At 37.4% G+C, this 11448-nt stretch overlaps 1 protein-coding gene across 1 annotated transcript; it reads left to right on the forward strand.

The window, feature by feature from the left end:
* The first annotated feature begins 9726 nt into the window (after positions 1–9726).
* LOC131876052 (uncharacterized) lies at positions 9727–10227 on the forward strand. The gene has a single exon (XM_059220825.1). It carries the CDS (start codon positions 9727–9729, stop codon positions 10225–10227), a length of 501 nt encoding a protein of 166 aa, XP_059076808.1.
* The last annotated feature ends 1221 nt before the right edge of the window (positions 10228–11448 follow it).

An 11448-nucleotide genomic window follows, 5' to 3' on the forward strand; every position in this document is an offset into this window, starting at 1 on the left:
AATTTATGAAGCTGCAATGAATCTTAGTTTATGATTAGCTTCACAAAATTCACCCTTTCTTCATTGGTGGCATTTTCCTTAGATTATTTTGAATTTGGCAAGCACAAATACTTTGTACTAAATCAGTTAAAGTATTAAATTAATGGCATTATAGTTATGGTCTATCCTTTGACATTAAGTCATTTTGTTATAAAATAATTAGATATATGGTAATTTAATCATAGAAATTCCTATTAACATTTTTTTATATTCTGTTTTCATGCTAGGTAAGTTGTTTTTCTATGTGAACACTTGTTAATTGTTTTTATTATAAATTAGGGAACACATTTCTACATTTGAACTTATTTAATTATTGATAGAAACATGTTAAGGCATTCTTTTAACTTTTTTTATTCATAGAACTTTGTAGAGACAGTAAATTATTCATTGAACTAGACCATGCTTTGTAATTGCAGATTATTTATTTTAATATTGGAAATCCACATTCGTTGGGTTAGCAACCAATTACATTTTTTTGAGAGGTTTATTTATTTTTGTTATTTGTGTATCTATAAATTGACGTGATTTATGGAAGCTTTAATCTTATGTTCTATAAACTTCATTTTTTCAATGATATTTGTACAAGTGCTAGCGTTATGTGACCATCCAACATTTCTGGACAAAGATGAAACACATGGCATCTTTAGGTAGGAAAATTTGCACATGCCACTACCTTACAAATTTCAAAGCTCACTAAGAATATTTTGTATGTTTTGTTGTAATGTTTTTTGTTCATAAACCTTTTTCATTGTTGTTAATATACTAACAATTGTTGTTACGGTTATGATTCTATTAATAGGGCTTGGCAAATCCTAGATGAAATTTTGGGAAAAGATATTGGAGCCTATAGCCATAACTAGGTATAATACACAGTGAAACTTACTTTTCTATCTATGTTGATTCTGCATATCCATGGTTAAATAAGTTGTTTGGGAAATCTATATAAAAAGGTAATATCTACAAATCAACTTTACATAGTATGAAGATGTCAAACTGGGTTCTTATGAAATTTTGACTGATCCGTTTGTCATGTCCCCTACTTGATTAACATAATTAATCTATGTCAATATAATTATGAATTAAATAAATTGATTAGGAGAGAAATCTGTTTTAACATGAATCAAATATGTGCTATCCATAGTTCAATTAATTTATTATTAATAAGTGAATTATTCATATACCATTTAAGATAATTAAGTTTGTCTTCTATAACTCTTAATGCAAGTACCAACCTTTGTTACTACTTCATTTTTAAGGAAGAAGGAGGATATGCATGTTACCAAAGCTCTTAGAGACCAACTAAAATAGGTTCCCTCAAAGTTTGACATGTGCTGAGGATAACACAAAGTCTGATTTTGTATCTTAGACTGAAAAAGACAACAAGTTGGTGATGTGTGGGTTGATATAAGTATAATATTGAGATCCCAAAGGTTTGGTGAAGGATTGGGAAGGTGTGAGGGGTTAGTACAGACCCTAATCAAGTATTTGTGGCCCTTGATTGGTTAAAATACTCACTATTTTAATGATTGTCCTAAACTGGGTATGTTGTTGTCCTAAAAGATTAGTGGACTGAGATCTTATGAATAAGATGCAAAGAGTGGATTTGATGAGTGGAAAACAACTGGGAAAGGAGTGTGGATACCTTTAGAGACCCTTGGGGGTGCTAGAAAGTCCTAGAGGGTGGAAATGATTCCATTTGTTATGATTGTCATAAGTATTTGTGACTATCACAAGAAGACAACATTGATACTGTAGCTTCCCTTATGGCCTTTAGGGTGGATGGGGGGGTAGAGTTCAATTATTTGGATATAAAGAGGAGTCTCCATAGATTTGTCTTGAATCCCTTGGGTTGTTCAATACTTATGTATCAATGGGAGTTGTTTTTGTGGATAATTTGGAGTTCAAATAGAAGATTGGCTTGTGTGATTGGGGTTTAGAGGGTTTGGTGTTATCTGAGGGTTGGAGAGTCTCAAGTTAGCCTTGGGCAAGTTGAATAAGCCTAAACTAATGTGTACCAATGGTTGGATGAGGGTTGAGAAGTATGAGTACCCTATCTTGGGACTTAACCTGCTTGGATTTAGACTGCCCCTCTTTGGAACATCTCATTCCCACCTTTTCAAATACTGATAGTAGTAACAAGAATTAGACTATAAGTATACTAACTTCTCATGTATTATGAGCATATATGAGATTAAGTATGATTGTCATACATATTGTAGTCCATATTAATATTACTATTAAATTCTGCATAATAGCATTATCAAGCTTCATATATTAAGCATACATATCAAGAAAATTCTCATGCATGCCACCAAGAACAAAGATGTTACTGCCTGTAAATTAATAACAGTTTTGATCCATGTCATTGACTTGTATATCTATTTGATGTGAATGCCTTGCAAATTTGTTTATGGCCAACTCTCAATTACCAATAATTAAATTCATTCAAACGTATGCAATATCATAAATTTGAACGAATAATTTTTTTAAAAACAACACATTTTTGTCACAATTTCGACGAACACAAACTGAAGAACCACTATTTAACATCTGACAAAGGTGCTTTGTGTGCAATGATATTTTCGTCGCACTGGCATGCTCCACATCATCAGAATTGTGATGGAACACCAAAACTTATGATGAAGTTGTTGTATGTGCGATGATATTTTCATCATATTGGCATGCTCAACATTGTTGCAATTGCGACGAACCACTAAAAACTTCTGATGAAGTTTTTGTACACACGATGATATTTTTTGTTGTAATGGCATGCTCCACATCGTCGAAATTGTGACGAACCACAAAAAACTTCTGACAAAGTTGTTGTATTCACGACGATATTTACGTCATAATATATGCTCCACATCATTGAAAGTGAAATAATTTTTTGGTGCTTTTTCAATGTTTTGAAAGAGACATTTTGCAATGTTTTGTGGTTATTGTTCATCACAAGATGGACAAAGTTTTCATCACTTTTCCGATGAAAACTGGTTTCATTTTTTGTGGCATTGTTTGATGACACTTCGTCGGGGATTCGACGAATTTAGGTTCATCGAAAAAGAGAAAATTTTAGTGATGAAATTTGTATGGGTGTTTTGTTGATAATCTGACAATAGTTTGTCGAAGTTGCAACAACGATTCATCGAAAATTAGTGCCAAATATAGGAGTGAATTAAGTAGTTTTGTTGCAATATTTGTGTCATTATATTTGATTTTATTTGTAGTGAATTTATTGTTGTGTGGATGTGTGTTTTGATAGAAAGAGGATCCCTCTTGCACCAAATGGTATCATAGCTAGTGATCTTTGAATGTATGGACAAATCGTCAAATGTGAGGTAGTCTACACTAGGACCACAGGGTATAGTTGTGTAAACAAATCAATAATCATGAGGAAGTTTATGCTTGAAAGTGTGAAGAGGTTGTGAAGAAGCTTGTGTGGAATATTGTAGGTGAGAGATAAGTCTTGAGCAAAAAGAGCTTGATGTGCAATAAAAAATGAATTACAGATTGCAAAGCATGTAATGTGAGTGGAAGATTGTAACAAATGAGAAGATGCATTCAAAGAGGAGGATGAGGTGGGTCATTAAGAGATCCATGGCAACTCTATTTTTAGAGATATATTGGCAAGAGAGTTATGGGACAAGGAAAACCCCCTTCAAAAAGGACAGTTGCAACCCTTGGATGGAAGGAAGATGAAAGAAGAAAGATGTGAGAGAAACCCCCACAAGCGTAGATAACACAAATGAAAATAAGAAAATAATTGAGGTGAGGAACGAAGAGACAAGAGGAGAGAAAATGGTCACTATGGACCATAAATTAACAAATGAAAGTTGACAATGAGATGGAGGTGAAAGTACCTCATAGGCTGGTGTAGTAGAAGAGGAAGAAGTTCAGAAGGTAGATTTGGAAGTTTTAGTAGAGGTTTATGAAGACCATGTATTTGATCAGGGACCTAATGCAGATGGTGAGTTTCTTGGGGAAGAGATAAAAAAATATTAAAGAGTTATCTTGTTTGAATGAGAAAGGTATTACAGAGGTAATTAGAGATTTTTTTTTTTAGTTTTGTGAAGTAGAGTTGAATAGAAATCAGTTAGTGCAAGTAGATGCAAGGAAGAATTATTCGACTGTAATTGTTGCATATGTGCATGTAGAATCTATAGAGTACAAGTGGATTTTGCAAATATTGCGGATTGGTGTCAAAAGGTTGCATGTTTGCATATGGAAGTAGTAGAGTATAGCATAAGAGGATTTTGGTGGAGGTAGTCATTTTTTAGTGGATAAAAATCCACAAAAGAGAAGAGTGTAGAGATTATTTGATGGAGGAGGCTGGATAATGGTGGGTGGGATCCCACAAAGGAGAAGAGTAGAGGAAAAATATTTTGTCATAGGGGGACGACAAATGGTGGATGCAATCGATGAGAGGAGAGAAGAGTAGTGAGAATTATTGCATGAGGAGGATGCCAATTGTTTTGACAAGATGTTGGATGAGAAGGAAAAATACTTAATTTTGTGTACCTAACACAAAGATGGAGTTTGTTGTAGGTTATTTACAACTTGAAAGGGTAGTTTTATTACCCAACTCCATTTTTTGATTTCTTGTCACAAAAATTTTCATACTCACTGTGTCTAATACAAGAGAATCTAGGTAGATTAGTAATCAACATCGACCAAAAATATTTCCATCTTGGTTTCTAATTTTGGTTGGTTTTGGCATCTCTCCATTAAGCTTTGCAAAGTTTTTCCATATTCAAGTAACTCTATGACATCTATGCCTAAACCAGTTAAAGAGACACTATGAGAAAATCAGATTACTTGGATCAAAGGGAGACATTGGTTCTTAGGTTCATGACCATGTTGGTAATCTTATTACATGATAGATTTAAAACTATCCTAGTAGATATGTATGCAAAATACAAAAGTATAGACAAGGTCCATGAACCCTTATACCTGAAAGATATGTGATTTCTTAAACGACAATGATCACAACATATGCAAGAAATAGATTTGTTGGAAGGACTTATGTTCATAGTTATGTTATGTTCATATAACTCAAGTCAAGTTTACTATAATATCAATCCATATATCTATAAATGTAGAACACAGATAAGTTTGAACAAGGGACCAACCAAATTGATAGTATGGACATATCCTAGCATACAAAATGGTGGGAACCAAATTTTAGCCACAATTTCTTGATTTAATACAAATTTCATATTTTATTGCGTACTTATTCCAATTTCTATGAAGATCATGGCAAAAAAAAAACAATTAAAACTATGAGAGAGAGTAGATTTTGAGTGGGGGCCGTGCCCAAAGTGGATGGAAGGATAACCCCTCAAAAGTGAGTTAAAAAGTGATAACCTAATAATTGATTAGGGGGTGGTTAGTTTATAATATTAATTAAGATAATGTACCTCGTGCAGAGGTGAGTACTAGTACATGGCTCATAATGTTGCGAGAAGGCCTGGAATGGCAAACTTACCACCTTGTCTTCACGAAAGGATTGGTAGGGTCCGCATGAGACTTAGATGGAGTCGGAGGTTCGGGAGATGTTACTAGGATAACCCAGGATGGGGGCCAGGACTTGTGGAGGCCTACCATGGTAGCCATCGTAAGTTATGTGATGACACTCTCTCCTTAGAGTCACTAGTGTTTGTGAGTTGAGTCACATGGATGTTTGCAGAGTCATGTAGTTCTTTCATACTTGTCTTATTTTGCTTGCTTGAGGGTTTTCTACTCTCTCCTAACACAGTGGGGTGGTTCCATTTCGGGATCACATGGTCGAGTGGTAGTGCCACTTCCCATCGGATGTTCTGGATTGTATCTTTAGGCAAGGAAAGGCTTCGCTGGTGTTTCTTGGTTCGTGGTTCATGTACCAAATCTTATTCGTGATCATTGTACAGTTGAGACCTTCTGGTCATTGTATCAAAACTTTTATGTAACTTTGATATTGTAACTTTGGATTCTGTGGTATTTTTGGAAGCCATGTATTTATGGATATTGTAATATTATATCAGTGGAATGTATGTTAATTCAGTTGCTTTGGTCTTTTGTATAGATGATTTATGGATAAATAAATGCATTGGAATACTTTGATTCTTTCATATGGAATTAGATGAATGTGTAGTTTTAAATCTTGAGCATTTAATTTATCTAATTAAATGGACAATTGGATTAACCATGGTGTTAATATAATCTACGAATTAATCTTCGTTGGTAACCCTTAGGAAATCATGTGTTAGACTTCCGTTGTGTTATTAAAAGTGCAATGGTTATTTAATGCACTTAATCTTTAAAAAAATAAAATATTTCACCCTTTAGTTGTCTAGTTGTGTTGTTTTCCTTTAGGGTTCCTGGTGGGGCATTACAAAATGTTTTAAAATAAAAAATTGTTAGTAGTTTTTAGATTATTTTTCTAGGGTATTTTGGTGGGCATTACATCTAGTATCAAATCCCATGCTCTTACACTAGGTACTTTGGTTTCATACAAGCCCATTATGCGGTTTAGCACATCTTAGCATGGGGTAGCCCAATAGTGTATCCCTGCTTGTTATTATTTTGCTTATTTGCGCTAGATTTTATCTCATAGAATCTTTTGCATCTTGGATAGACAATATGCCTTCTAGATGTAGAGGTCATGGTTGCGGTCGTGGTGGTCACATGGTTACTCGTCATAAACCTTGTCTTGAGGTTTCTGAAGAGTTACACCATGAGGAGCAACAATAATGAGAATAACAAAATGAGGAGGAGCATCAGTAGGATCAGGGAGGTGGTGTTGCAATTTCACAGTTGGTTATGACACTTCATAATCTTCTTGATCGTCTAGGTCCAGGGCAGCAAGAGAATCATCAGGAGTCATCATTTAGGTCACAATGATAGAGTTGTGTTCAGAAGCGTGAGAGGGAGCATTACAATTGACCTCATAGGAGAGCAGAGGTTGTAGAGGATAAGAATGCAACAACAGTTGGTCATATGAGAGACTTACTGAGGGCTCGTCCCCCTACTTTTGATGGGTTTGGCAGTGGATCGGAGGCAAATACTTGGTTGCTTGACTTGGGTAGGTGTTTTTCCATGCACCCATATGGTAGTAACACCAAGGATAGGTGTACAATTATGCATCTTCGACGTTTTTCTTCCGCATGGTGGCATACAAAGGAGTAGAAGCTCCCTTTGGATATTGTGAAAGTTTTGTGGGAGTTATTCCTTAAGCAATTCCATGCTCATTTTCTATCAGACCTTTGTAGACAACGTAGGGCTGATGAGTTCCATGATTTGAGGTAGCGAGATATGATAATTGAGTAGTATGAGAAGAAATTATTTGAGCTTAGACAATACTCCAGGATTGCAAATGATGATGCAATGCTTGTGCAACATTTCATTAGGGGTCTTAATGACTGCATTGGTAGTGATGTTCGGGCTCTCAAACCCAAGTCTATGGAGGTAGCAGTGGAGAAGACCTGGTTGATTGAGGAGAAGTTGTCTTTGGTGTTGAGAGGCTCCACAGGTGTGCAGACTAGTAGTGCTCTAGCTTCAGGATCAGTTGCGACAGGTGCTTAGTCACAGTTCTCAAGACAACCTAGGAGCTATTCTTCCTCTTCTCGAGGTGGTCAACGATATTGGAAGAAGAAATTTTAGGGTCCAAACTTTGCACGCGGAGGTAGATCACATCAGGACATGGATCATGGAAGACAACGTGATAGACAACCAATTTCCTCTTAGCCATCTCAAAGTGTTCAATAGTCTAGTAGAGGCAGTGTGCAACAATCTAGTGCCCCACCAGTTGCACGAGGTTTCACTAGAGGGAGTTGTTTTAGTTGTGGCCAGTTGGGTCACTATGCATCTCAGTATCCTCAGAGGTCCACACAGATGTCATGATAGAGACCCACAACTTTAGAGCCTACAGTTGGTGATGCAGGTAGATCCCATTGTGTGTTTAAGGTGGTTGATAACCATCAAGCTGAGCATCAGAACACTGTTGTTGAGACTATAGGTGAGATAAGTGGTATCTCTTGCTCAGTATTGTTTGATTCTGGTGCTACTAATTCTTTTATTTCCTCTTCTTTAGTAGAAAGATGTGGGCTTGCTATGGCAAAGCAAGCTGATAGGTGGCTATGGATTCCCTTGTGCATGGTTGTGTTTTAGAGTTGGGTGTGCTCTCTACCATGATGGATCTTCATGTAATATCTTTGGGATCCTATGGAGTGGTGTTAGGTATGGATTGGCTTGAGTCTCATCAGGTTAGGATTGATTTTCAAGGTAAGAGAGTGCAGTGTCTGGGTAATAGCGGGAAGAGTGTGGAGATAGTAGGTATTCAACGACCTATGTCTCTTCGCATGATTTCTGTGATGTAGATGAAGCGTTGTGTGCGCAAGGGTTGCCAAGTTTTTGCACTTAGAGTGGATGAGTTGGATGAGGGTGAGAGTAGGGATGATGTCTTTTCTCATCATCCTATTTTGTAGGAGTTTTCAGATGTGTTCCCAAGGAAGATTCTCGGTATACCGCCTAAGTGCGACATTGATTTGATTCTAGGAGTAGAGCCTATATCTAAGGCTCCTTATCGGATGACCACTTAGGATTTGAGTGAGTTGAGGTTGTAGCTTGAGGATTTATTAGCGAAGGGATTCATTTGGCCTAGTGTTTCACCTTGGGGTGTGGCGGTGTTGTTTGTGAAGAAGAAGGATGTGTCTCTTTAGTTGTGTGTCGATTATAGACAATTGAATAAGGTGACGGTGAAGAACCGTTATTCTTTGTCGAGGATCAATGATTTGTTTGATCAGATCAAGGATGTGAAGGTCTTCTCCAAGATAGACCTCAAATCTGGGTATCATTAGTTGTGGATTCATGAGGTAGACATTCATCGTACAAATTTTTGCATGAGGTATGGCCATTATGAGTTCACAGTGGTACCATTTTGGTTGATAAATGCTCCATCGGTTTTCATGTTTGATGAATGGAGTGTTCAGGACCTATCTTGATAGATTTTTTCTCATGTTTTTAGATGATATTTTGATCTATTTGAGGAAAGAGGAGGAACATGAGAAGCATATGTGGCTAGTCTTATAGTGTCTCCGTGAGAATCAGTTGTATGCTAATATGGCAAAGTGTGAGTTTTTCTAGACCGAGGTGAAATACCTTGACCATGTCATTTCAAGAGAGGGTATCGCAGTGGATCCCTCTAAGATTCAGAAGATTGTGGATTAGCCAACACCCACTAATGTGGGTGAGGTATGCAATTTTATGGGTCTTGCAATCTATTATTGGTGGTTTGTTTAGGATTTCTCTAGGATTGCACATCCTATCACTTATTTCTAGAGGAAAGGGAAGAAGTTTATTTGGTCAGAGCGATGTGAGACAACTTTTCAGATTCTGAAGGAGCATTTGACTAGTACACCTATCTTAGTAGTTTCAGATCCTTTGGGTAACTTTGTGGTTCACACAGATGCGTCTTTGGAGGGCCTTGGAGGAATTCTCATGTAGGATGGATGTGTGATTGCCTATGAGTCACGCAAGCTCAAAGATCATGATTTGAAATACCCTACTCACAATTTAGAGTTAGTGAGAGTCATTCATGCATTGGCTAGATGAATGCATTATATTCTTGGGCATCGATTTGAGTTGTACAATGATCATCGCAATTTATAGTATATCTTCACACAACTGAATCTGAATTCCAAGTAGCGGTGTTAGATGGAGATTTTGTGTGAGTATGACTTTGAGGTAAGGTACATACATGGTAAGGAGAATGTGGTAGTAGATGCATTGAGATATAGGAGGCATGAGGTATTATTAGTGGTTCTCAATGTTGATTTGAGGTGTCGTATTCTCAGTGCACTTCCAGCAAATGCTTGGTATCAGGAAGTTAGAGAGGAGATTTCTTTAAGGAGGCCTTTGGACGACAGGTATATGGGATATTCACTAGAGTCCAATAGATTTCTTCGTCATCTAGGACGTATCTATGTTCCACCATCGGATGGTCTTCGAGCATTGATTCTATCAGAGGTTCATCATGCACCTTACTCTGCACATCCATGTGTCAAGAAGATGCATGCAGACCTATATCATTGGACGGGCATGAGGAGAGACATAGCGGATTATGTATCATGTTGCTTAGAGTGTCAGCAGGTGAAGGCAGAGCATCGACATCCAACAAGTTTATTGCAGTTGAACCTGATTCCAGAGTGGAAATAGAACATCATATCTACAGACTTCATAGTCAGTTTGCCTATGTCTTCACGTCGTCACGATGCTATTATGGTTATTGTTGATAGGTTGACCAAGGTAGCTCATTTATTGCAAGCCAGATCTTCCTATACAATAGAGTCAGTGGCTCGTATTTTCATGGAGCAGATAGTGAGACTACATGGTATTCCTTAAGGGATCATATCAGATCATGATTCGGTGTTCACTTCAACATTTTGGAGAGCCCTTCAGCATGATTTGAGAGTATAGCTGAACTTTAATTCAGCATATCATCCAGAGACATATGGTCAGACGGAGAGGGTTAACTAGGCGTTGGAGGACATGTTGAGGATGTATGTCATGGATCAACGGTCTAGATGGGAGGAGTACATTCATTTGGTTGAGTTCGCAGACAATAATGGGTATCATAGTTTGATTGGTATGTCTCCTTTCCAAGCATTATATGGTCGCCTTTGTCGTACACCCTTGAGTTGGGACAAATTAGAGGATAGATGGATCCTTGGATTAGAGATGTTGCAGGACTTGGAGTAGCACATGCGGCATATTAGAGAGCTTATGGCACCAACACAGGATAGACAAAATAAATATGTGGATTCTCATGAGGTTGATTGTTAGTTTTCAGTGGGTGATAAGGTGTTTTTGAGAGTGCGTCCACAAAAGAGCCCTATTTGATATGGAAAAGGCTCTAAGTTGGTGCCTCACTTCTTGGAACCTTTCAATATTTTGGAGCGGATTGGTCCTGTCTTATTGCGTAGCCTTGCCACCCATCGTGTCCCACATCCATGATGTATTTCATGTATCGGTTTTGAGACCTTATTATTTTTATGTGACACATGTTTTAGATTGGCATTCATTGTAGGTAGAGGACGAACAACTTTATCTGGAGCTCGTATGAATTCTTCAGTATCGAGGATTGACCCTCAGGGGTTGAGACATAGAGCAGGTAAGGGTCCAATGGGACCCAAACAATGAGTCTTCAACGACTTGGGAGGATGTTGCGTGGATGAGAGAGTTATACCCCTATTTGTTCTCAGGCTTCCAAGAGTAAGCCTAGGCAATGGGGGAGGATGTAGTGTTCCTCCTAGACTTGCATTTTAATTTGCGCATCGATAGACCTATTTAGACTTATGATGGTTACTTGGATGGTTCCTTATGTCTCTTCTGCTATCTTGGGATGGTATTTGTTATGACTCTTTATGATTGGAGATT

This window comes from Cryptomeria japonica, chromosome 5, assembly GCF_030272615.1.
Source record: "Cryptomeria japonica chromosome 5, Sugi_1.0, whole genome shotgun sequence".
Classification (NCBI taxonomy): Eukaryota; Viridiplantae; Streptophyta; class Pinopsida; order Cupressales; family Cupressaceae; genus Cryptomeria; species Cryptomeria japonica.

Bases quoted from the DNA above. Each gene is read 5' to 3' on its own strand.
- LOC131876052 (XM_059220825.1), top strand. From the start codon at position 9,727: ATGGAGATTTTGTGTGAGTATGACTTTGAGGTAAGGTACATACATGGT.